Consider the following 27,337-nt stretch of genomic DNA (forward strand, 5'->3'; position numbering starts at 1 on the left):
TCAGGGATTTTTATTGGAGAAGCAGTTTCTGCCTCTCTTTACTGTACTGTCTTTGACTGGAGCCTGTGGGCACAGAACAAGGTGATAACTTTTTTAACATGAATGCATCTTGGTTTATCTAACGCAAACCTATTTCAGAATTGAATCAAGTGGATTACGATCTACTGAGTTTAGTCAAGGAATACCACCCAAAGGTGAGAAACCTTATTTGAAAAAGTATTTATGTTAAATCTTGTTGGCATGCGGACCGCTATTGGACCACGTTGTGTATGCTAGTTAGCTAGCCATTTTCAATGCTATACTCCTGTTTTTCCATTTCAATAAAGTGATCGAAGAAAAAGGTTACTTCCATACGTTAAGTATGTGTAGACGCTAGTGGGTAGCTAATTTAAGCATAATCAACTCCAAGCTGTCTGATGTTGCAGACTTAAATTGTTAATACTTGGTAGCTAGCTAGCTAGTTAGCTAGCTAGTTAGCTAGCACATGCTGCTCTGCATACAACAACGCTGTAGGTAGTGGTTCTGCCTGCTCAGTTTTAGATTTGGTTTATTTGAGTGTTCATATTTTATTTGTTCGTCACAAATTAGGTGGGCGCAAACTATCCGAAGATTAAGAGGAGCCTTATCAACATACAGAAATGGCTTCATTCAAATCCACAAAAATCCCAATATATCCCAAACTTGGAGAGAAAGTTACTCCGGACACATTGTATTGGAAAAACTACAAGGTAAGCCTGTCACACTGTCGATGCAAGTGTTGTTGGTGGCAGCATGAGCATACTAGCTATTACGTTTCCATATTGCAGTAACAAGACAATAATAGCCTACTATTGAACTGATGAAATTGACTTGTCTTTTGATTGTGATCTCTCAACTATTCTCTGTTGCTGAGTGTTTTTCAGGCCCCAGTCCAGATAAAGGAATTTGGAGCAGTCACAAGCATTGACTTCTCCCCCCTGGCACCACACAACTATGCAGTGACGGCTTCTACACGGGTAGGTTGGTCTCACTGCCATTCACATACACGTTAGTAGACTTAGTAGACTAGGAAAACAATGGTGGTTTGTTTAGGTTCTGACCTATATCCGCTCATTAAATCCATGATGACAATGGCATATAAAGTGATTCCTTCTGTGATCCATCGACTGAACTACAAATGATGATCTAAACATTTCTGACCATAGCCTCTACGAGCCATCATAAACAATCATAGTCTTGATAGTGTTGGTTTGCCATCTACACAAACTGAAAGTGTGTGTCCCTCACTCACTCTAAACCCGCTGCCTGTTTCAGATCCACATCTACGGACCGTTTTCTCAGGAGCCAGTCAAGACTTTTACTCGCTTCAAGGACACGGCGTACAGCGGAAAGTTCCGGTCAGATGGTCAGCTCTTGTTGGCAGGATGCGAGGACTCCGTGGTGCGGCTCTTTGATGTCAGCGGCAAGGTGGCGCTCAGGATGTTCAAAGGGCATACAAAGTAGGTCCTCAATTCAACGTCACCGGGTTCTCAATGTCTGGTTGGAAAATGTCCCCTAATCCTTCCCTATCAGCGGGCAAAAATAAAATTGCTATTCTCAGCAGCAGGCTGAGGTTGAGTGACGATTCCTTGAGTGATCCATCAACTGAACTAAAAATGATGGTCTCAACAACTCTGACAACAGCCTCTGATGAGTGTCTTGTGTGGATGTTTTGGATCCTATTTTTCATTCCTTTTTCTGGTGTTCTTTACTACAATTAACTGAACTGTTTGTCTCTGCTCAAGGGGGGTGCATGTAACAGATTTTACCTCAGACTGTTATCACATCCTGACGGGCTCAGACGACTACACTTGTCGCCTGTGGGACATCCCCAATTCCACTGAACTGACCTCGTACAAGGAACACACGGACTATATCCGCTGTGGCACCACCAGCAAACTCAACAGAGATATCTTCATAACTGGTGAAATGAAACGCATTTACTAATACAGCGCCATGTTTTCAGAAATCATAATTTCACACAACTGCCTCTACCAGCCATTGTAAAGGGATCATTTGGGATTTTGGCAATGAAGCCCTTTATCTACTTCCCCACAGCCGGATGAACTCGTGGATGCCATTTTTATGTCTGCGTTCTGTTTTAAGAAAGTTGCCAAATAGCATTAGCGCAATTGCTAACTAGCGTTGGTGTAATGACTGGAAGTCTATGGGAAGAGCTAGCATGCTAGCTGTTTCTGTAAACTTCCAGTCATTGCGCTAATGCTAGTTAGCATTGGCTTGTGAAGCTACCTCTTAGTTCCTTTATACTGGACGCAGAGACATTAAAATGGTATCCACAAGTTCTTTTGACTCTGAGGTAGTCGGTAAAGGGCTTCATTGCCAAAATCCAGAATTATCCCTTTAAACACCCATACATTCTTGATAGTGTTGGTTTGCTATCTACACACACGCTGAAAGTGTGTTGTTTGTGTGTCACTGTACTGTCTCTGTCCCCTACCCTCAGGCTCCTATGACCACACACTAAGGGTGTTTGATGCCAGAGTGGAAAAGAGTGTGATGACCATGGACCACAGCCAGCCTGTGGAGAGCGTTCTGCTCTACCCCTCTGAAGGACTACTGGTTTCAGCAGGTAAGCTGTAACAGCATAGCTGCATAACCATAATATTGTACTGTGATTTTGAGTTCCATAACCATTTGTGGTCCTCAAGATGAAGACCAGACACCACACATTTAGTATGGTATGTTAGGTTTCGTAGGATATGTATTAATTTGTGCATGTCCATCACCCACTTCGTATGATTTATGAATTACAATTCATATGATATATTACAAATTTGCAAAGCGTACAATTTGTTGCGAATTTACAAAATGTTTGATATGCTAGCTGGCTAACGTTAGCTAGGCTAGGGGTTAGGGTTAAATGGGAAGGGTTAGCTGACACGCAAAATGGTTGCAAAAAGTAGTAAATAATTAGCTAGAATGCTAAAGTTGTTTGTGATGAGATTCTAACTTGCAACCTTTTAGTTGCTAGACGTTTGCGTTATACGCCCAACCAACCACCCTACATTTGTTTTTGCCTTAAGTAACCATCTGTCATACCAAATTTAACATATCATACAAATATGTCTAGTCTGAGACCAGGCTACCTATACGTACAGTGCCTTCAGAAAGTATTCATACCCCTTGACTTATTCCATATTTTGTTGTTACAGCCTGAATTCAAAATGGACAATAAAAATCAAATTTGCCCATCTACACACTACCCATAATGACAAAGTGAAAACTATTTAAAAAAAAAAATGTTTTAATTCAGAATTATCTCATTTACAAAAGTATTCACACCCCTGAGTCAATTATTTGTAGTTTTTGAATTTATTAAGGATCCCCATTCTCTTCCTGGTGTCCAGCACCATTTAGACAGTTATATACAGTTAAAAGAATTACACATTACATTTCATAACACTTTACCCAATACATTTAGTGTGTTCCCTTGCATCAGTTACCTGATGTGGGTTCCATGTAACCATGGTTCTATGTAGTATTGTGCGCCTCCCATAGTCTGTTCTTGAGATTGTGAAGAGACCTCTGGTGGGTGGCATGTCTTGTGGAGTGGCATGTCTTGTGGGGTGTGCATGGATGTCCGAACTGTGTGCTAGTAGTTTAAACAGACACCTCGGTACATTCAGCATGTTAACACTTCTTACAAAAACAAGTAGTGATGAAGTCCATCCCTCCTCCACTTTGAGCCATGAGAGATGTATTAATGTTAGCTCTCCGTGTACATGTAAGGACCAGCCCTGCTGCCCTGTTCTGAGCCAATTGTAATTTTCTGAGGTCCCTCTGTGGCACCTGAACACACGACTGAACAGTAGTCCAGGTTTGACAAAACTAGGGCCTGTAGAACCCTAGTTGTTGATAATGCTGTTTAGAATTCAGAACAGCACTTTATTATCGACTGACTTCTCCACATCCTAGCTCCTGTTGTATCAATATGTTTTGAACATGACAGTTACTCCAAGCACTTTAGTCACCTCAATTTCCACATTATTTTTTATAAGATGTAGTTGAGGTTTAGTGAATGATTTGCCCCAAATACAATGCTTTTAGTTTTGGAAACATTTAGGACGAACTTCTTCCTTGCCACCCATTCTGAAACTAACTGCAGCTAGTTAGTTCAGTCATTTCAGTCGCTGTAGTAGCTGACGTGTATAGTGTTGAGCCACCTGCATACATAGCCACACTGGCTTTACTCAAGGCCAGTGGCATGTCGTTAGTAAATGAAAAAGTAAGAGGGCTAGACAGGTGCCCTGGGGAATTCCTGATTCTACCTGGTTTATGTTGGAGAGGCTTTCATTAATGAACGCCCTCTGTGTTTTGTTAGACAGGTAACATTTTATCCACAATATAGGATGGGGTGTAAAGCCATAACACATACGTTTTTCCAGCAGCAGACTATGATCGATAATGTCAAAAGCCGCACTGAAGTCTAACAAAACAGCTCCCACAATCTTTTTATCATACATTTCTCTCAGCCAATCATCAGTAATTTGTGTACGTGCTGTGCTTGAATGTCCTTCCCTATAAGTGTGCTGAAAGTCTGTTGTCAATTTGTTTACAGTAAAATTGCATCTGGTCAAATTTATTTTCCAAAAGTTTACTACGGGTAGGTAACAAACTGATTCGTCGGCTATTTGAGCCAGTAAAGGGGACAATACTTTTCTTGGTGCTGTTGTATGACTTGCTTCCCACCAGGCCGGAGTGCACACATTTTCTAGTAGGCTTAGATTGAAGATATGGCAAATAGGAGTTGCAAATCTTCCGCTATTTTCCTCAGTAATTTTCCATCGACGGTGTCAGACTCCGGTGGCTTGTCGTTGTTGATAGACAACCATTTTTTCACCTCCTTCTTCCACACTTATTTTACGTAATTCAAAAGTACAGTGCTGGGCCTCCCGGGTGGCGCAGTGGTCTAGGGCACTGCATCGCAGTGCTAACTGCGCCACCAGAGTCTCTGGGTTCGCCCCCAGGCTCTGTCGCAGCCAGCCGCGACCGGGAGGTCCGTGGGGCAACGCACAATTGGGCTAGCGTCGTCCGGGTTAGGGAGGGTTTGGCCGGTAGGGATTTCCTTGTCTCATCGCGCTCCAGTGACTCCTGTGGCGGGCTGGGCGCAGTGCGCGCTAACCAAGGGGGCCAGGTGCACGGTGTTTCCTCCGACACATTGGTGCGGCTGGCTTCCGGGTTGGAGGCGCGCTGTGTTAAAGAAGCAGTGCGGCTTGGTTGGGTTGTGCCTCGGAGGACGCATGGCTTTCGACCTTCGTCTCTCCCGAGCCCGTACGGGAGTTGTAGCGATGAGTCAAGATAGTAATTACTAGCGATTGGATACCACGAAAATTGGGGAGAAAAGGGGATAAAAATTTTAAAAATAAAAATAAAGTACAGTGCTTGTCTTTCATAATTTAGTCAGTTATACTTGGATGTACAGTGACAGCTTTTGTTGCTGGCATGTCATCCCTAAATTTGACAATTTAAATTTAAACTTGCCAATGAAAAAAACATTAAAGTAATTGCCAATATCAGTGGGTTTTGTGATGAATGAGCCATCTGATTCAATGAATGATGAAGCTGAGTTTGCCTTTTTTCAAAACATTCCATTGAAGGTGCTCCAAAGCTTTCTACTAACATTCTTTGTCATTTATTTTTGGTTCATAGTGTGGTGTCTTCTTTTTATTCAGATTAGTCACATTTTTTCTCAATTTGCGTTAAGTTTGCCAATCGGTTAGGCAGCCAGACTTATTTACATTTACATTTAAGTCATTTAGCAGACGCTCTTATCCAGAGCGACTTACAAATTGGAAAGTTCATACATATTCATCCTGGTCCCCCCATGGGAATTGAACCCTGGTCCCCCCGTGGGAATTGAACCCACAACCCTGGCATTGCAAGCGCCATGCTATACCAACTGAGCCACACGGGACCATTTGCCATTCCTTTTGCCTCATCCCTCTCCACCATACCATGTTTTAAATTCCTCATCAATCCACAGGGATTTAACAGTTTTTAGTCATTTTCTTAATGGGTGCATGCTTATTAGTAACTGGAATACGCAAATTCATAAATGTGTCAAGTGCAGCGTCTGGTTGCTTCTCATTACACACCACAGAACAACAAATATTCTTTACATCCACAACATAGGAATCACTACAAAACTTAGTATGACCTCTTATACACTACATTAGGCCCAGCCTTTGGAACTTGGTTTTCCTAGATATGGCTAATATATTGTGATCAATACATCCGATGGCTTTAAAGCTAATTTCTGCAGCATTAGTAAAGATGTGATCAATACATGTTGATTTCATTCCTGTGCTGTTTGTAACTACCCTGGTAGGTTGACTGATAACCTGAGCCAGGTTGCAGACACTGGTTACAGTTCAAAGCTTTTTCTTGAGTTGGCAGCTTGATGAAAGCCAGTCAATATTTAAATCACCCAGAAAATATACCACCTCTGTTGTTATCACATACATTATCAAGCATTTCACACGTTATCCAGATTCTGACTGTTAGCACTTGGCGGTCTACAGCAGCTTCCAACCAGAATGGGCTTTAGGTGAGGCAGATGAACCTGCAGCCATAATACTTCAACAATATATAACATGAGATCCTCTCAAAGCTTTACAGGAATGTGGTTCTGAATATAAACGGCAACACCTTTGTCATTTCTGTCTTTTCTGTAGATGTTATAACCATGTATTGCTACCACTGTATTCTCAAAGAAAGGTATTATCTAAATGAGTTTCAGAGATTGTCAGAATATGAATGTCATCTGTTACTATCAAATTGCAATCCCAGCGATGAAGGTGCAGGTAGATCAGGCACCAGTGCAGTGAAGCTATTCCTTATGTCAATCTGCTCTGAACCTCTCGCAGTCACTCCCATCCGCTTAACAGTATGCAGCTGCCTTCGATTTCCACAATTTGTGACATTGGACCAGTGCTGATTGGAACAATCCTCTTGCAGTTTTTACATGTTTTATTTATTTAACCTTTTTTTAACTAGGCAAGTCGGTTAAGAACAAATTCTTATATACAGTGATGGCCTACACCGGCCAAACCGAGACGACGCTGGGCCAATTGTGTGCTGCCCTATAGGACTTCCAATCACGGCCAGTTGTGATACAGCCTGGATTCGAACCAGGGTGTCTGTAGAGACGCATCTAGCACTGAGATGCAGTGCCTTAGACTGCTGCGCCACTCGGGAGCAGTTCTCCGTCTACTCCACTACAAAATGGAGGTGGAGAAGCAGATGGAGACGACTTCCTTGTCAGGGATGTTTCAGGTAGCACAGGCTATTAGAAAAGGGACAGATGACAAGGCGGGGAAACATCCATCAGGCCTGAGCAGCGTCCAGCCACAGGAGTTGAAAATGAGAAAGTTCCAATTATCTTTTCCCCATAAGCTTGCGTAGAATTGAGATTTACTTGCTAAGCATAGCCACCTCATTTCTGTAATCCTCCGCTAGCAAACAATTGCTGCATTGGAACTCCGGATTGTCACTGTTGTCCCTTACAAGAGCGTAATAAACACAGCTTCTACAGCGCTGGAAAAGTTCGTTAGCTATTCCATGCGAAGTGGGCTCCATTGCAACCTAGCTAGCTTGTTGGTAGCAGGTGTTGACACAAACACTTATGAACAAAATAAAACTTCGGAAACAACAGTTCGTGGCGCCCGAGGCATCTGAGTTAGTGACAGGAATTGACGCGTCCAGGAAAATGTAGAAGCACCTTTGGCAGTGATTACAGTTATAAGTCTATAATAGCTTTCCATTGCTACACAACCATTTTCAGATCTTGCTATAGATTTTCAAGCAGATTTAATTCAAAACTGTAACTTGGCCACTTGGTAAGCAACTCCAGTGTAGATTGGGCCTTGTGTTTTACGTTATTGTCCTGCTGAAAGGTGAATTCATCGCCCAGTGTCTGGTAGAAAGCAGACTGAACCAGGTTTTCCTCTAGGATTTTGCCTGTACTTAGCTCCATTCCGTAAATTTTTTTTATCCTAAAAGACTCCCCTCCCCATTCCTTAACGGTTACAAGTAGGGATGCACCGATATGACATTTTTGGCTGATATCCGATATTTTCCTTGCCAAGAAAACCATACCGATAACCAATGTTTTTACATTTTAGCAGCCTTTTAAGCATTCCAGTACAGTTAAATAGTTAACACACACACACACACACACACATGGACGCAGCATTGCACTGCATCTCAGTGCGTCACTACAGTTCATGGTTCAAATCCAGGCTGTATCAAATCCGGCCGTGATTGGGAGTCCCATAGGGCGGCACACAATTGACCCAGCATCTTCTGGGTTTGGCTGGGGTAGGCTGTCATGGTAAATAAGAATTTGTTCTTAACTGACTTGCTAGTTAAATAAAGGTTACACCACACCACATTGACCAAAAAGTTATTTTGTTGGCGTTTACGTACAGTTGAAGTCGGAAGTTTACATACACTTAGGTTGGAGTCATTAAAACTCGTTTTTCAACCACTCCACACATTTCTTGTTAACAAACTATAGTTTTGGCAAGTCGGCTAGGACATCTGCTTTGTGCATGGCACAAGACATTTTTCCAACAATTATTTACAGACAGATTATTTCACTTATAATTCACTGTATTACAATTCCAGTGGGTCAGACGTTTACATACACTAAGTTGACTGTGCCTTTAAACTACTTGGAAAATTCTGATAGGCTAATTGACATCATTTGATTCAATTGGAGGTGTACCTGTGGATGTATTTCAAGGCCTACCTTCAAACTCCGTGCCTCTTTGCTTGACATGGAAAAATCTAAAGAAATCAGCCAAGATTGTAGACCTCCACAAGTCTTGTTCATCCTTGGGAGCAATTTCCAAACGCCTGAAGGTACCACGTTCATCTGTACAAACAACAGTACGCAAGTATAAACACCATGGGACCATGCAGCCATCATACCACTCAGGAAGGAGACGTGTTCTGTCTCCTAGAGATGAACGTACTTTGGTGCGAAAAGTGCAAATCTATCCCAGAACAACAGCAAAGGACCTTGTGAAGATGCTGGAGGAAACAGGTACAAAAGTATCTATATCCACAGTAAAACGAGTTCTATATGGACATAACCTGAAAGGCCGCTTAGCAAGGAAGAAGCCACTGCTCCAAAACTGCCATAAAAAAAAGACAGACTACGGTTTGCAACTGCACATGGGGGCAAAGATCGTACTTTTTGGAGAAATGTCCTCTGGTCTGATGAAACAAAAATAGAACTGTTTGGCCATAATGACCATCGTTATGTTTGGAGGAAAAGGGGGGATGCTTGCAAGCCGAAGAACACCATCCCAACCGTAAAGCACGGGGGTTGCAGCATCATGTTGTGAGGGTGCTTTGCTGCAGGAGGGACTGGTGCACTTCACAAAATAGATGGCATCAGGAAAATGATGGGGATATATTGAAGCAACATCTCAAGACATCAGTCAGGAAGTTAAAGCTTGGTCGCAAATGGGTCTTCCAAATGGTCAATGACCCCATGCATACTTCCAAAGTTGTGGCAAAATGGCTTAAGGACAACAAAGTTGAGGTATTGGAGTAGCTATCACAAAGCCCTGACCTCAATCCAAGAGAGAATTTGTGGGCAGAACTGAAAAAGCCTGTGCGAGCAAGGAGGCCTACAAACCTGACTCAGTTACACCAGCTCTGTCAGGAGGAATGGGCCAAAATTCACCCAACCTATTGTGGGAAGCTTGTGGAAGGCTACCCAAAACGTTTGACCCAAGTTAGACAATTTAAAGGCAATGCTATCAAATACTAATTGAGTGTATGTAAACTTCTGACCCACTATGAATGTGATGAACGAAATAAAAGCTGATATCATTCGCTCTACATTTCACATTCTTAAAATAGTGGTGATCCTAACTGACCAAAGACAGGGAATTTTTACTAGGATTAAATGTCAGGAATTGTGAAAATCAGAGAGAATACCACAGAATCAGTTGTTCACAGCCTCGAGTACTTTTGTAAGTTTTAACCCCAAGGTCTGTGTAGTTTTGTTGAGCAGGCGTTTCAATGCCATGACAGAGGGTATCACGTCTGCTGCAAACGCAGTTGATTATCTTATCAGTTGTTCGAATGGCACTAGGATTGTGTTCATGTTCTCAAATGCCATTGACATGGTAGCAGCGATGTGAGAACCAGCACATTCTTGAGCATGCAATACAGCTTTCCTGGGTACGAAATTTTCGTCGATTCACTGTGCTGTCAGACTCGGCATGCTCATGGGGCTGACATCGCTTGTCCAAATGTTAGTCGTGACACCCATAGCAAGTAGCATAATGAATTCCATTATCTTGGCGTTAATGGATTTCGCCTTTTGAGTTGTCTCGCTAAAATTCTTACACTTTCAAATGACTGCTCAACTTGGAACATGTTTAGTTGTTGGTAGTGTGCGCTTAGTATTTTTCAGCTTTTGTTCTGTGTAGCACTGTATTTTTCGTGGCGTCTTTACGTCACAAGTCAGCTTTGACATTGGTCAGCTTTGACATTGGTTTTGCACATCGGCGTTAAACTAGACATCGGGCCGATGTTGGCATTTTTAGATAATATCGTCCAATTCCGATATGCTCACAAATATATATTGTGCATCCCTAGTTACAAGCATACCCATAACATGATGCAGCCACCACTATCCTTGAAAATATGGAGAGTGGTACTCAGTAATTATAGGATTTGCCCCAAACACATTGTATTTAGGAGAAAGTTTATTGCTTTGCCGCATTTTATTGCAGTATTACTTTTGGAATATGTTTATTCTGTTCAGGCTTCCTTTTCACTCTCAAATAGGTTAGTATTGTGGATCAAATACAATGCTGTTCAATGCTGTTCACCCACCCAGTTTTCTCCTGTTACAGCCATTAACCTCTCCAGGGGGTGTCCAGTGAAATTGCAGAGCGCCAAATTCAAAAACAGAAATACTCATTCTATAAATTCATAAAACATACAAGTGTTACACATCAGCTTAAAGATGAACTTCTTGTTAACCCAACCGCGGTGTCAGATTTCAAAAAGGCTTTACGACGAAAGCATACCATGAGATTATCTGAGGACAGCGCCCAGCACACAAAACATTACAAACAGTAACCAGCCAAGTAGAAGAGTAACAAAAGTCAGAAGTAGCGATAAAATTAATCACTTACCTTTGATCTTCATATGGTTGCACTCCCAAGACTCCATGTTACACAATAAATGTTTGTTTGTTTGATAAAGTCCCTCTTTATATTCAAAAACCTCAGTTTTGTTGGTGAGTTTTGTTCAGTAATCCATTGGAACAATGCGCGGTCACAACAGACAAACAAAATCTAAAAAGTACTATAAAAGTTCATAGAAACATGTCAAACTATGTTTATAATCAATCCTCAGGTTGTTTTTGTCATAAATATTTCGATCATATTTCAACCGGACAATAGCTTCATCAATAGAAAAGGAAAAACAAGAAAGGCACACTCCCGGTCATGCGCAGGACTCATGTCTGGAAATTTCCATTGTCCTCTCATTGAAAGTGGTGTTTCACCCTCATTTTAAAAGCCTGAAACAATGCCTAAAGACTGGCCACATGTAGTGGAAGCCACAGGGATCGTGAACTGGGTCATAAGTCTTTGTATGGTGGATAGGCTTTCAATAGAAAACAGCCATTTCATAATAATAGCTCTTCCTGGATGGATTTTCCTCAGGTTTTCGCCTGCCATATCAGTTCTGTTATACTCACAGACATTATTTTAACAGTTTTGGGAACTTTAGAGTTTTCTATCCAAATCTATCAATTATATGCATTTCCTAGCTTCTGGGCCTAAGTAGCAGGCAGTTTACTTTAGGCACGCTTTTCATCCATAATTCTGAATGCTGCTTCCTACCCTAGTGAAGTTAAACTCTAACTGTTTTAAAGTCCCCATTGGGCTCATGGTGAAATCCCTGAGCGGTTTCCTTCCTCTCCGGCAACTGAGTTAGGAAGGACGCCTGTATCTTTGTATTAACTGGGTGTATTGAAACACCATCCAAAGTCTCATTAATAACTTCACCATGCTTAAGGGGATATTCAATGTCACTTTTTTTTTTTTTACCCATCTACCAGTAGGTGCCCTTCTTTGAAAGGCATTGGAAAAACTCCCTGGCCTTTAATTTTTTTTTTTTTTAATTGAACCTTTATTTAGCTAGGTAAGTCAGTTAAGAACAAATTCTTATTTACAATGACAGCTTACCCTGGCCAAACCCTAACCCGGACAACGCTGGGCCAATTGTGCACCGCCCTATGGGACTCCCAATCACAGCCTGGAATCGAACCAGGGTCTGTAGTGACACCTCTAGCAATGAGAAACAGTGCCTTAGACGGCTGCGCCACTGGTTGAATATGTTTGAAATTCACTGCTCGACTAAGGGACCTTAAAGATAATTTTATATGTGGGGTACAGAGATGAGGTAGTCATAAAAAAAATGTTAAACACTTATTGCACACAGTGAATCCATGTGACTTAAGAAGAATTTTACTCCTGAACTTATTTAGCCTTGCCATAACAAAGGGGTTGAATGCTTATTGACTCAAGACATTTTAGCTTTTCATTTTAAATGAATTTGTCATATTTTTTTTAAACATAATTCCCCTTTGCCATTATGCTGTTTTGTGTGTAGGCCAGTGAGAAAACATCTCAATTTAAACCATTTTAAATAAAGGCTGTAACGCAACAAAATGGGGAAAAAGTCAAGGGGTGTGAATACTTTCTGAAGTTACTGTATTACTGTTATTAATGAAGCACAGTTACTCTCACAAAGGCATGTTGAATGATGATTTCTTTAGCGATCCATCAACTGAACATTACAAATGGTGAGCTCAACATTTCTGACAACAGCCTCCACCAGCCATCTTGAACAATCATACAGAACTCACTTGAAAAAGAGATCAATGAGTCAATCTCAACTTGACTTCCCGGGTTAAATAAAGGATAACTTGTTCAATAAGGATGCGTTTGTCAATATTAAGCCATCCCCCTTACAGGATAATATAATTAACTTCATACCTGTGCCCCTTATCATGACTTTACTTTTTTAAACCCCAGCCTTACTTATGATTCAGTACTACACAAATTGGTTTAATTTATTTTCTAGGTGAGTAAATGATAACACAGGATAAACCTGCACACTTAATACATTAAAAGCAGGTCCCTAGCGGACTGACGCAATATGGTGGCTTGTTACAAAAAGACATGGAGAGGGCGAGAGAGAGAGGAACAGAGACATAATACTTTTAGAAACTACTCTCACAGTAATCATATACTTTGCACACGAACTGCCGCCCGTTTGGAGTAAGAAATCATGAATGTATACGTGTGAATGCCTTGGTTCGCCGCGTATCTCTGTCGGAACCAAGCCTTCTTGGAAAGGGGTTTGGTTGGGCCTTTCCACGGCACGCTTGTAATGCTCTTATTGTCTTAAAGGGGTCCCCACCTATCTTCTACTGTTGTCCTCCTCTGCCGTCGTCCGGTATCTGTTGACTTGTCGTGTAGTCCTGAGTTTATTCTACTTTCCATTCGCTCCTGAAGCTGCCTCTTTGAAGATAGGCTAGCCAGCCATGTCGATTGTTCCCATTGGGGGATGAGAGTAGCATTCTAGGGTGATTTGAGAAGAGCAGTAGAATGGTCCCACTTAAGTTTACTTTTCTAGATAGTTTACATAGGACAGCTAATCAGCTATACCAGTGATTGTCCGGTAGGTGACTATCGTCTCTACCTCGTGTTGAGATTTCAGAGTTCGAACCACGTTGGATGTGAGCTGCAGCTACACGCCTCTCTGGTCTGATATGTTAATTCTTAACCCACCGTTTTATACAGTTCATTCAAAAGGGGCGGTTCGTGAGGCTGTGACAAGCTCTCTGACCTCACTCAAGGGGGCGGTGACTACTCGTACAAAGTTATAGAAACATTTTCCTCTTATTGTTTCTAAGATCACATCCCTCTCTTTAACAAAAAAACACATAATTTTCATATTTCATACACAGCGTAGAAGATGGACACGTCACACAGTGTGTATACTTTTCAAGTTACAGTATTTCCTTTATAACATGTTTAACCTTTACAGGCCTGGCGTTCCGCTAGCGGAACTCCTCCCACATTCCACTGAAAAGGCAGAGCGGCAAATTCAAAAAATATTTTTTTAGAAATACACTGCTCAAAAAAATAAAGGGAACACTTAAACAACACAATGTAACTCCAAGTCAATCACACTTCTGTGAAATCAAACTGTCCACTTAGGAAGCAACACTGATTGACAATAAATTTCACATGCTGTTGTGCAAATGGAATAGACAAAAGGTGGAAATTATAGGCAATTAGCAAGACACCCCCAATAAAGGAGTGATTCTGCAGGTGGTGACCACAGACCACTTCTCAGTTCCTATGCTTCCTGGCTGATGTTTTGGTTACTTTTGAATGCTGGCGGTGCTCTCACTCTAGTGGTAGCATGAGACGGAGTCTACAACCCACACAAGTGGCTCAGGTAGTGCAGCTCATCCAGGATGGCACATCAATGCGAACTGTGGCAAGAAGGTTTGCTGTGTCTGTCAGCATAGTGTCCAGAGCATGGAGGCGCTACCAGGAGACAGACAGACATTTTTCACAGCAACGGTAGCATGCAAGTAGCATGCACAAAGCTAACCTAACTAACCTAGAACCAACCTAAATAACCTAGAAAAAACTCCCTTAGATGACAGTCCTATAACATGTTACACAATAAATCTATGTTTTGTTAAAAAAATGTGCATATTTTAGCTATAAATCAGTTTTACATTACTGCTACCATCATAGCCACCATAATAGCTACAGTCAGAAATTGCACGGGAGTAGCCAGAGAAAATACAGACACCAACGTCAACAACCTAATTACTCATCATAAAACATTTCAGAAAAATATATGGTGGATAGCTAATGAAAGACAAAGATCTTGTGAATACAGCCAATATTTCCGATTTTATAAGTGTTTTACAGCGAAAACACAATATGTCGTTATATTAGCTTACTACAATAGCTAATACACAGCAGCATTGATTCTAGTCAAACGGTAGCGATAGCACAGTTCGACAGATATATGAAAAAGCATCCCAAATTGGGTCCTTATCTTTGCTGATCTTCCATCAGAATGTTCTCCAAGGGGTCCTTTGTTCAGAACCGTGTTCATTTGGATCCAGAACAAACTATTTCCCTCTTGAATTAGCAAGCACACTGGCCGTGCGGTGCTAACCTCTCCATCTTGTACAAATTCTTGCAACGAATCACGTCTAAAGTCCAGAATAAATTTCAATAATATAATTAAATTATATTGAAAAAACATACTTTAGGATGATATTGTGACATGTATCAAATCAAATCGAAGCCGGAGGTCATATTCACCTATAACGACAGTTTTCCAGGATGCGAGTCCTGGTCCAAATTCGCGCCCTCAAAAAAAATGTTATGGCGCTCCTCTCAGTCAAAAAGGTTGTATTCAACCCCTGAACGAGATATTCAAGTCATTTCTGCTCTCACTTCCGCATGACACCCAGGGGAAGGCGTAAGACGTGTTTCTACAGTCATAAGTGCCATGCCCTTTTATGGACAAGCTCTTGAAGAGAGACATCGATTTTGGAAATCTCACTTCCGGGTAGGAAATGGGCTGTAAAAAGAGTTCTGTTTCACTTAGAGAAATAATTCAAACTGTTTTAGAAACTAGAGAGTGTTTTCTATCCAATAGTAATAATAATATGCATATTGTACGAGCAAGAATTGAGTACGAGGCCGTTTAATTTTATACGATTTTCCCCCAAAGTGAAAATAGCACCCCCTGTCCTTAAGAAGTTAATGACATCAGAAAATAACAACCCATATGACATTAGTGTTCTTTTAGGTCACCTCTGCCCATTCCCCACTTTCTTTGTTAGAAATATTGTTCCAGTATTCAGTTTAGAACATGTTAAAGTTTCGGCGTGGAAATGTCTGTTGAGACAAAGGCACATTCCTGTGTGAACATTGGAGAGGGATGTTCTCTCCTTGATTTACAACAGGGTGTGATCTGTCAACCCCTCCACCAGCTCCTTTCTCCCCCCTTTGGGGGTGAGAGGGGGTCTGGCTGAAGTTATTTATTGCCAAGCTGATCTGACCAATTCAGATCCTCACAGGACAGTCATGACACCCTCCATTATTTGTTGTGCTCGTCACATCTGTGCTGATGGAGGAAATAACCATTTAAGACCAAGTTGTCTCCCCTCCCCCCTACAGGAGGGCGCTATGTGAAGGTGTGGGACCTGCTGAAGGGAGGTCAGCCTCTGGTGTCACTGAAGAACCACCACAAGACCGTCACCTGCCTCAGTCTCAGCAGCAACGGACAGAGACTGCTCTCTGCCTCCCTCGACAGGTGTGTGTGAGCAGCTCTAGACAGACGGCTATCTGCATGCCTGGACAGGTTTGTGTGTGTATTGCAGCAGGCATGTTGAGTGAAGGTTCCTTGAGTGATCCATCGACTGAACTACAAATGAGCTCTTCAACTCTGAAACAGCCTCTGACAAACATATCATATTTTATTAACGAGATTATTTTTATCCGCACCATTGGGATGTTTTGATGGATCTCTTGATTAGATGAATATGCGTGTTTAATATATATATATATATATTTTTTTTACCCTGCAGGCACGTGAAAATCTACAACACAACCAACTACAAGGTGGTTCATAACTTTGACTACGTCGCCTCCATTCTCAGTCTGGCCCTGGCTGTAAGTTCACAAGTACTGCCAAACTGAGACTGAGCAATCCACTATTATGATGCTGTTTGATATGTGGATTGTGTATGAAGGCTTTTCAGATATTAATAAAGTCACAAGGCTAATGGTTTCTGTCTGTGTATGTTTAGCCTGATGACGAGTCCATTGTCGTGGGGATGACCAATGGCGTCCTGAGCATCAAACATAGGAAGAGCCCTGAGGGGAAACAGGAAGTTGCTGGCAAACAGAGAAGGCGGCCAGTGTACCGCGTCTTTGTCAAAGGAAGAAACTACGTCCCAAAAAATGTAAGTGCCGATTCCCCCAACTGTTTTATTCTACTACAAAGAACAATTCTCACTACTGTATAAATGTTTGCAGAGGTTTTTAACCTGGTTTTTGGAAAGCTGCAGTGTGTAGAGCTGTGTTCGAATACTCATACTAACCACACTAACTGTACAATTTGTGATGTGAATTGAGTATATAGTATGCTTATTGGTCATAGTATGATCTAGTTAGTATGCCAAAAGTTCCCTGATTTTGTATTAAATTCGTCAAAACATGAAGTATACACGCAGAGGACAGTATTTTCGTACTCTAGGGCCCATAATGCAAATCTTCAGGGAATGGGCGTGGCTTCATGAGAGTGCATACAAATGAATTGCTTTAACTGATCATGACAAATGTTAAGAAAATGTTGAGCAGTGTAATGAATTTTCAAATAGTTACCGTACATGATATGTTGGCTGGCAATTTGTTAGCTATGCTGTCCTTATGAACCACATAGCATATCATTACAGCAGTATGTACCGGTATGTTAGCTAGCTTCCTAACGTTAGTTGGCTACTTATACATCAAACTTGACAGTATATTAACCTCTCTTGGGTAGGGGGCAGTATTTTGACATCCGGATGAAAAGCGTGCCCAAAGAAGCTAGGATATGCATATAATTGGTAGATTTGGATAGAAAACACTTTGAAGTTTCTACAACTATTAAAATAATGTCTGTGAGTATAACAGAACTGATATGGCAGGCGAAAACCTGAGAAAAATCCATCCAGGAAGTGGGATTTGTTTATGTTTGTAGTCTATTGAATGCCAATACAGTATCCATTGACTTAGGACTCAAATTGCACTTCCTATGGCTTCCACTAGATGTCAACAGTCTTTAGAAATTGTTTCAGGCTTGTATTCTGAAAAATTAGGGAGTAAGACCAGTCTGAGTGATTGGATAGTGGAAAGTCCCCAGACCTGTTTGGCGCACGCGACCTAGAGCGCGCCTTTCTTGTTTTTCTTTTATATTGACAAAGCTATTGTCCAGTTGAAATATTATTGATTATTATGACTAAAAACAGCCTGGTGATTGATTATAAACATCGTTTGACATGTTTCTATGAACTTTACTGATACTATTTGAATTTTTCGTCTGCCTGTTGTGACTGCCTTTGAGCCAATGGATTACTGAACAAAACACGCCAACAAAACAGAGGTTTTTGAATATAAAGAGGGACTTTATCGAACAAACAAACATTTATTGTGTAACATGGAGTCTTGGGAGTGCAACCATATGAAGATCAAAGGTAAGTGATTAATTTTATCGCTATTTTCTGACTTTTGTGACTCCTCTACTTGGCTGGTAACTGTTTGTATTGTTTTGTGTGCTGGCCGCTGTCCTCAGATAATCGCATGGTATGCTTTCGCCATAAAGCCTTTTTGAAATCTGACACCGCGGTTGGATTAACAAGTAGTTCATCTTTAACCTGTCTTAATCTTGAACCCCGTTCCGCTAGCGGAACCCCTCGCCAACAGCCAATAAAATTGCAGGGCGCCAAATACAAATCAACAGAAATCTCATAAATCAAATTTCTCAAACATACAAGTATTAGGCACCATTTTAAAGATACAATTCTCGTTAATCCAGCCACAGTGTCTGATTTCAAAAATGCTTTACAGCGAAAGCACACCAAACGATTATGTTAGGTCACCACCAAGTCACAGAAAAACCCTGCCATTTTTCCCACCAAAGAGAGGAGTCACAAAAAGCACAAATAGAGAAAATTAATCACTAACCTCTGATCTTCATCAGATGACACTCATAGGACTTCATGTTACACAATACATGTATGTTTTGTTCGGTAAAGTTCATATTTATATCCAAAAATCTTATTTCACATTGGCGATTTAGATTCAGTAGTTCCAAAACATGCAGTGATATTGCAGAGAGCCACATGAATTCACAGAAATATTCATAATAAATGTTGATGAAAATACAGCTATTATACATGAAACCTTAGATACACTTCTCCTTAATGCAACCGCTGTGTCAGATTTCGAAAAAGCATAATCTGAGAACGGCGCTCAGAGCCCAAACCAGCCAGAGACATATCCGCCATGTTGGGTAGTCAACATTATTAATAAATAGCATTAGAAATATTCACTTACCTTTGATGATCTTCATCAGAATGCCCTCCCAGGAATCGCAGTTCCACAATAAATGCTTGTTTTGTTCGATAATGTCCATTATTTATGTCCATTTATGTCCAATAGCTTCTTTTGGTAGGGCGTTTAGTAAACAATCCAAAAGCGCGATCTGGTCCATTCGGACTAAACGTTCAAAAAGTTATATTACAGGTTGAAGAAACTTGTCAAACTAAGTATAGAATCAATCTTTAGGATGTTTTTATCATAAAAGTTCAATACTGTTCCAACCGGAGAATTCCATTGTCTGTAGAATTGCACTGGAACGAGAGCAACCTCTCAAGTGAAAGCGCGTGACTGAAAACGAGGCTGTTGGCAGACCCCTTTGTATAACATCTCCCATCCGGCCCCGCTTCACATGAGCAGCCTGAAACCACGTTCTAAAGACGGTTGACATCTAGTGGAAGCCTTAGGAAGTGAAAAATAACCCATATCCCACTGTGTATTCGATAGGGGTGAGTTCAAAAACTACAAACCTCAGATTTCCCACTTCCTGTTTGGATTTTTTCTCAGGTTTTTAATGTGACAGGTGAAATGAAGAACGCAGTCTGCTTTATCTCCTGGCGTATTGCACAAGTTTACCGCATGTATTAACTTAAAAAATAGCTACAAATATTCATACTTATTGAAAAACCATCCCGTGGCTTTTTCCAAATACTCCAGTATATGGTGTTCAGCCCAAGCCTAATGGTCAGTATACATACTGTGACCCTACTAACGATACCAGAGATGGTAGCCTTGAAGTCGTTCAGTGCTGGGATCCTAAATGCTATGAACAACAGGCATGTTGAGGGATACCTTGAGTGATCCATCGACTGAACTACAAATGATGATCACAACCTCTGACAAATATGTTAGTCAACAAGATCATGTTTAATGGCATGTATTTTCAATTAAGGATTGTCCAAGGACTTATTTTTAGTTTACTGTTTAGAATTCAAATAAGTCCGTAGAACGGCCGGCTGAATTCAGTAGTGGTTTTTATATTTCCATCCACAGTTTCCATTCCATCCACAGTTTCCATTCACATTTCCATCCACAGTTTATATGCGAGTAAAGTAAACAAAAAATCACGACAGAGCCTCCCGGGTGGCGCAGTGGTCTAGGGCACTGCATCGCAGTGCTAACTGCGCCACCAGAGTCTCTGGGTTCGCGCCCAGGCTCTGTCGCAGCCGGCCGCGACCGGGAGGTCCGTGGGGCGACGCACAATTGGCATAGCGTCGTCCGGGTTAGGGAGGGTTTGGCCGGTAGGGATATCCTTGTCTCATCGCGCTCCAGCGACTCCTGTGGCGGGCCGGGCGCAGTGCGCGCTAACCAAGGGGGCCAGGTGCACGGTGTTTCCTCCGACACATAGGTGCGGCTGGCTTCCGGGTTGGAGGCGCGCTGTGTTAAAGAAGCAGTGCGGCTTGGTTGGGTTGTGCTTCGGAGGACGCATGGCTTTCGACCTTCGTCTCTCCCGAGCCCGTACGGGAGTTGTAGCGATGAGACAAGATAGTAATTACTAGCGATTGGATACCACGAAAAATTGGGGAGAAAATGGGATAAATAAAAAAAATCACGACAGCTATGATGGAAACAGGACATTTTGGTACAGTTTTAGAAATGCCAACAGATAATGTTTGTTCAACATAGTGGGATCTTTTTGTGTCTTTAAAATTAATTCACTCAACAAGCACTTTAAACACAAATGACTGATTGGCTGAGAGAAATTGATGATAAAATGATTGTGAGGGACTGTCTTGTTAGACTTCAGTGCAGCTTTTGACATTATCAATCATAGTCTGCTGCTGGAAAGACGGATCTTATGGCTTTACACCCTGCTATAATGTGGATCTAGAGTTACTTGTCTAACAGAACACAGAAGGTGTTCTTAATGGAAGCATCTCAAACACAATGCAGGTAGAAGCAGGAATGTCCCAGGGTAGCTGTTTAGGCCCCTTGCTTTTTTCAAACTTTACTAACAACATGTCGTTGGCTTTGAGTAAGGCCAGTGTGTCTGTGTATGCGGATGACTCAACACTATACACGTCAGCTACTACAGCGACTGAAATGACTGCGACACTTAGCGTCCCACATATCCTAGAGAAGTTAACGTCCCACTTGGCCAAAAGCCAGTAAAAATGCAGAGCGCCAAATTCAAATATATAACTATAAAAATCAAACTTCCATGAAATCACACATGAAAGGCACCAAATTAAAGCTACACTTGTTGTGAATCCAGCCAACATGTCTGATTTCAAAAAGGATTTACGGCGAAAGCACACAACGATTGTTAGGTCAGTACATAGCCACAGAAAAACACAGACATTTTTCCAGCCAAAGAGAGGAGTAACAAAAAGCAGAAATAGAGATAAAATTAATCACTAACCTTTGATGATCTTCATCAGATGACACTCATAGGACTTCATGTTACACAATACATGTATGTTTTGTAAGGTAAAGTTCATATTTATATCCAAAAATCTGAGTTTAGGCGGGACGCTACTGTCTCACTTGGCAAAAAGCCAGAGAAAATGCAGAGCGCCAAATTCAAATAAATTACTATGAAAATTACTATATAAATCAAACTTTCATTAAATCACACATGAAAGATACCGAATTAAAGCTACACTGGTTGTGAATCCAGCCAACATGTCAGAATTCAAATAGGCTTTTTGGCGAAAGCAAACGATGCTATTATCTGAGGATAGCACAATGGTAAACAAAGACAGAGAAGCATATTTCAACCCTGCAGGCGCGACACAAAACACAGAAATAAAAAATATAATTCATGCCTTACCTTTGACGAGCTTCTGTTGTTGGCACTCCAATATGTCCCATAAACATCACAAATGGTCCTGTTGTTCGATTAATTCCATTTATTTGGCGCGTTTGATCCAGAGAAACACCGGTTCCAACTTGCTCAAACGTGACTACAAAATATCTCAAAGGTTACCTGTAAACTTTGCCAAAAAAATGTCAAACTACTTTTGTAATACAACTTTAGGTATTTTTTAACGTTAATAATCGATAAAATTGAAGACGGGATGATCTGTGTTCAATACAGGATTAAAACCAACTATAGCTAGCTTTCTGGTCACGCGCTTCTATCTAACAGGACACTTCATGTGACTCTCATTCAAGATGGCCGCACTTCTTCATTACACAAAGGAATAACCTCAACCAATTTCTCAAGACTGTTGACTTCCAGTGGAAGCGGTAGGAACTGCACGCAGGTCCCTTAGAAATCTGGTTTCCCAATGAAAATTCATTGAAAAGAGAGTGACCTCAAAAAAAAAAAAATCTGAATGGTTTGTCCTCGGGGTTTCGCCTGCTAAATAAGTTCTGTTATACAGACATGATTCAAACAGTTTTAGAAACTTCAGAGTGTTTTCTATCCAAATCTACTAACAATATGCATATCTTATCTTCTGGGGATGAGTAGTTGGCAGTTGAATATGGGTATGCTTTTCATCCAAACGTGAAAATGCTGCCCCCTATCCTAGAGAAGTTAACGAAGAGCTGCAGTTAGTTTCAGAATGGGTAGCAAGGAATAAGTTAATCCTAAATATTTCCAAAACTAAAAGCATTGTATTTGGGGCAAATCATTCACTAAACCTCAACTACTCTCGTAATGAATCATGTGGAAATTGAGCAAGTTGAGGTAAATAAACCGCTGACTGGCTCGCAGTCGGCGTTCCAAATACTACTTTTTGCCAACACGGGCTCATTTCTGGAGAGGTATATTTGCAGGTGTGTGGTGCGCCCAGATCTCAAAATTGGTATTCATTTGCATTCCAAGTGGTATTAAAAGGTCTTGGGTCTTAAATTCAACTTCATGGAACCTGCAGATAGCCTGTATTGATATTGTATCCATCCTATTGCCGTAAACTTGGAGTCAAAAGTGGGAGGACCACATATGGTGTGTGGTCCTCCCACTACGACTCGGGAAAGCATACAGTTAGCCTACATACAGATTAAATAACTTATGAACTTCACAGGGTGATCTTGCTGCTGCTTTCCAATAACTATCGTCTGATTCTGGTGAAATGATCGACGCTTGACTGCTGTTTGACAAATTTTCTTGCTCTTTTTCATAATATTATCATCATATAGACTAGCTTACTCGCACAGCCTACCCACACTGTATCTGCGAGCTGTTGGCTAGTGCGCACATGCCATGATCAGAGTAGGCACACTTGCTAAATAACGCAACAGTTTTTGTGACAAATCTATCAGTAGAATTGAAAACGTGATGGAAACACATTGAAAATTAGCCGGCTGGCTAAAACCGGCACTTTTACTGAAATGTTGATTAATGTGCACTGTCCTTGTAAACATAAACTCAACTCAAACTCAACATTTATATTTTTATTCTGTACATAAGAACTTAAGCGAAAAAGTACATCACCACTCACTGTTTTTTATCTGCAACAATTCCCTTTGGTGGAAACACCACCGGCGGGAAAATGCACATTTTCTTTATGCAGATTTTAGAATATTCGCCTGAAACTCTGTCACCAATTGGATGGATACCTAGCTAGTGACCTGAAATCGAACCTCCTCCCTCCTTAGGATGACTTTCTTGTCAGCAAACCAGTGAAGAGCAATCTGGCCAAATACGACAAACAGCTGAAGAGATTCAACATCTCCAAGGCCTTGGATACCGCCCTGGAGGTACAATTACTTTCCTGTTGATCTCTGCAACTCAGACATCTCTCTTGTACAATCTTGATCGTTTTTTAAGTGTGTGTGTGTGTGTGCTTGCAGTCGTGGCAGAAGAAAAGAAAGCCTGAGATCACGGTGGCGGTGATGAAGGAGTTGGATCGCCGAGGAACTTTGAAGAACGCTCTGGCAGGACGAGACGAGCAGAACCTCTCTCAACTCCTCAATTTCCTGATTGGGTAACACTCACTCAAATACCCAGTTCCAAATCAGCGCCTACCTACTCCCTAGTGTTTGTTTTTTAAAATGTGTATTTTTTTTATTGGTATTTTCTCTTTGAGATAAAGTGACGGGTAGACAGGTAAGAGGGATACAGATTTGAAGACACAGGCTAGAGGGGGCAATGTGTGGTCAGGAGTCTGCAGCACAACCACTACACCAGACTGCGGCACACCTGTTCATGCATCTTGACATAGTTTTATCTTCTCCTTCACAGGAATGTAGTTGATCCCAGGTTTACACCTGTCCTGGTCACCGCCACTGAGATGATTCTAGGTGAGTTTGTGACACAAATCTTAATTCTGAGTATGTATACAAACCTGCCAACCTGCACAAAATGTGGTACCATGCACGCAGTTTGTTGTTATGATGCCTTAGCTACTTTGACCTCAAAGGTAGTTAGCTACAGCGTTTAGTCAACTAAGCAAGGACACTTTTTTGCTTGCACATGCTTTGATCTCTGCAACGGTAGTAGGTGCAAGTGCATTGACGAGCAAGGAAATGTGAGGTGTTGCAGTAGTTTAGTGCGCGTCCCTACGTGAATGGAAATAGACATCTCAGATGTTCCTCTAATACTGTCCTTCACAAAGACAGTTGTTTCGTATTCCAAATGGCCTACAGTAAGCTAAGCTACTACATTGCATCAAGTAATTTAATTATTCTGAATTTTCTCCCCAAACAAAATTAAGCCAGTTTACATTTTCACTAGACTATGCACAAAGTATAAAATACTATTAAAAGTAATCATTACCCCTAAATTTAACCTAGAAAATGTGTCATTAAGACCCTCAATTTAATTTAGGATCAAACCAGATGTCTGTGTTAGCTACATTATTTGATATAATTTAAGACTAGGTTTGAAGAAATGACAGTTACAGGTTTTTCAAAAATACAAAAAGCTCCAACTTCCTGGGGGGGAAGTTGACTGACTTTCCCTTCCCAACCTTAGGCCTACATCAGCACCACCTTGTCAGAAAATCCTAGGGAGAGCTCTGATTTGTACATTTAAATGTATTTCGAGTTGGCTACTGAAGAGCAGCCAATGACCAAGTATCCATAACAGTCTGTAACCTACCATTTCTAATGAGGCAGTCATTTGCCAAATCATTATTAGGCAAAAAAAATAAAAATTGCCTAAGATTTGAGCAGTGTTGGTGTCGCATGCATGCCGTTGTGGGGTCTGCAGGGCCAGGGGTACTGCTGCCGCACTGAAGTTGTACTCTTAAAAATTCTTTAAGTTTGTTAGGTGTGTGTGTGTGTGTGTGTGTGTGTGTCATTCTCCTGCCCTCGGTTTCCTCAGACATCTACCAGGCAGTGGTGGGTCAGTCTTCAGTAGTGGACAGACAGCTTGTGCGTCTCCAGGAGATAGTGGAGAGAGAGATTGACTACCAGCAGGAACTCCTGGAAGTTCTGGGGATGTTGGATACTCTATTCGCCGCATCCCTCCCCAGGAAAGAGGTGCCTTGCCCAGGCAGCAGCCGGCCTAATGGCTTGGCAGAGGGGGGTTTGGGGGCTCCAGTACCACAGCTCCAGGCCGCCTGAGGCCCCTACAAAAGACTGTTCCACCGGGGTACCAGAGTGCCTGGGCTGCCCCCGTCACGACTAGTTCCGGAAGCGCTTCTCTGTCTTCGACGGAACATCGTAAGACTTCGAGAACCCATGACTACATCCTGCTATCTGAATTAACACCACCAACTAAAAAATAGATTTGAGCAACCAAGCTGAGCCTTGTTCCTGTTGTGCTCCCTGGTTTTAACAGAAAGGGTATTTTAACTGGCTCCAGAGAGCAGACAAAATGGGTTTGACTCTTCAGAGACAGTGTTTTGTAAATGTACACATCTGTATGTATGACTAAATCTCTGTATCAGACTGGACACAAAGCGACAATTCATTTTATTGGAACGCTGTAAAATTGTCTTTCACAGCTAATGTTTCTCTAAACATTGACTGTGAGTGTATTCTGTTTCTCTTCGCCCTATCTGTTCATGTTTGGTTTGATTTTTTATAGAATTTGCATACATTTCCAATGTGCCGTAAATAAAAAGAAAGCTGAAGTAAACTATCAATGTTGAAAACAAGGCGACCTGGATCCTCTTTGATCACACTTTCACATGCGCACCACACACAGTATACTTTCCCAATTGTCATTCTCTCCATCCTCACAGTGTGCACTTGTTCACCAAAGATGGTGAATCAACGAAGATGTCTTACTCTGGCGGGTTACCATTTGAAGAAAATGGTCACCGTTACGTACTGCTTTAAAGGGTAACCGTCAAACACAATTTCTGCCTTTGCCCAACCCCTTCCCCTCCTTTCATATTTAAATAAATAAAAGCATTCAGGTGGGTAGTTGTGGGTGTGGGGAATTGCTCATAAATATTCATTTTGGGTTTGGGTAAACATTGTCCCAGATCCCAACACTTTCACACTAAAGTATACTTATGCAGATATGCAAAACTGGGACATTTTGAGCTTCCAGGAATTGTGTACAGTTCCTTGTGACATGGGGCCGTGGATTATCATGCTGGAACATGAGGTGATGGCGACGGATGAATGGTACGATAATGGACCTCAAGATCTTGTCACGGTATCTCTGCATTCAAATTGCAATTGATAAAATGTAATTGCGTTCATTGTCCGTAGCTCATGCCTGCCTGTACCATAACCCCACCTGTCTGCAGTTCTGAGGCCTTACTTGTTTTACCAAGACTTTACATGTTGCATTTATATTTTTGTTAAGTGTAGATAAATGCACAAAAAAATGACAGCCTTGTTCTAAAAAATACCTATATTTTTTCATTTGAGTAATGTAAAAAAATCATGCAAGTTCGTGAAAAGTAAAAAACAAAGTCAAATGCCCATCCCTACTAGAGCACATGGCCAAGGAGCTATTGAATTTAAGGAATTTATTTATAAATATAGAGTACTAGCCAAAAGTTGACACACTCATTCCAGGGTTTTTCTTTATTTTTACTATTTTCTACAACTGTAAAATAACAGTGAAGACATCAAAAGTATGAAATAACAAATGGAATCATGTAGTAACCAAAAAAAGTGTTAAACAAATCAAAATATTTATCCACATATTTGAGATTCTTAAAAGTAGCCACCCTTTGCTTTGATGACAGCTTTGCACACTCTTAGCATTTTCT

At 41.3% G+C, this 27,337-nt stretch overlaps 1 protein-coding gene across 2 annotated transcripts; it reads left to right on the forward strand.

Annotated features, from left to right (window-relative positions):
- utp15 (UTP15 small subunit processome component) lies at positions 1 to 26,263 on the forward strand. 2 transcript variants are annotated; one of them, XM_055920579.1, is made up of 13 exons: positions 1 to 81; positions 589 to 728; positions 903 to 995; positions 1,294 to 1,478; positions 1,764 to 1,942; positions 2,483 to 2,608; positions 16,305 to 16,440; positions 16,715 to 16,799; positions 16,937 to 17,092; positions 23,817 to 23,918; positions 24,012 to 24,145; positions 24,403 to 24,461; positions 25,486 to 26,263. In XM_055920579.1, exons 2-13 carry the CDS (start codon positions 639 to 641, stop codon positions 25,725 to 25,727), a joined length of 1,587 nt encoding a protein of 528 aa, XP_055776554.1. In that variant the 5' UTR covers positions 1 to 81; positions 589 to 638; the 3' UTR covers positions 25,728 to 26,263. The 2 variants fall into 2 exon arrangements, with proteins under 2 accessions (XP_055776554.1, XP_055776553.1); XM_055920578.1 differs by having other exon boundaries at positions 4 to 194.
- Positions 26,264 to 27,337: the final 1,074 nt, after the last annotated feature.

Source organism: Salvelinus fontinalis, chromosome 4 (genome assembly GCF_029448725.1).
Source record: "Salvelinus fontinalis isolate EN_2023a chromosome 4, ASM2944872v1, whole genome shotgun sequence".
Taxonomy (NCBI): Eukaryota; Metazoa; Chordata; class Actinopteri; order Salmoniformes; family Salmonidae; genus Salvelinus; species Salvelinus fontinalis.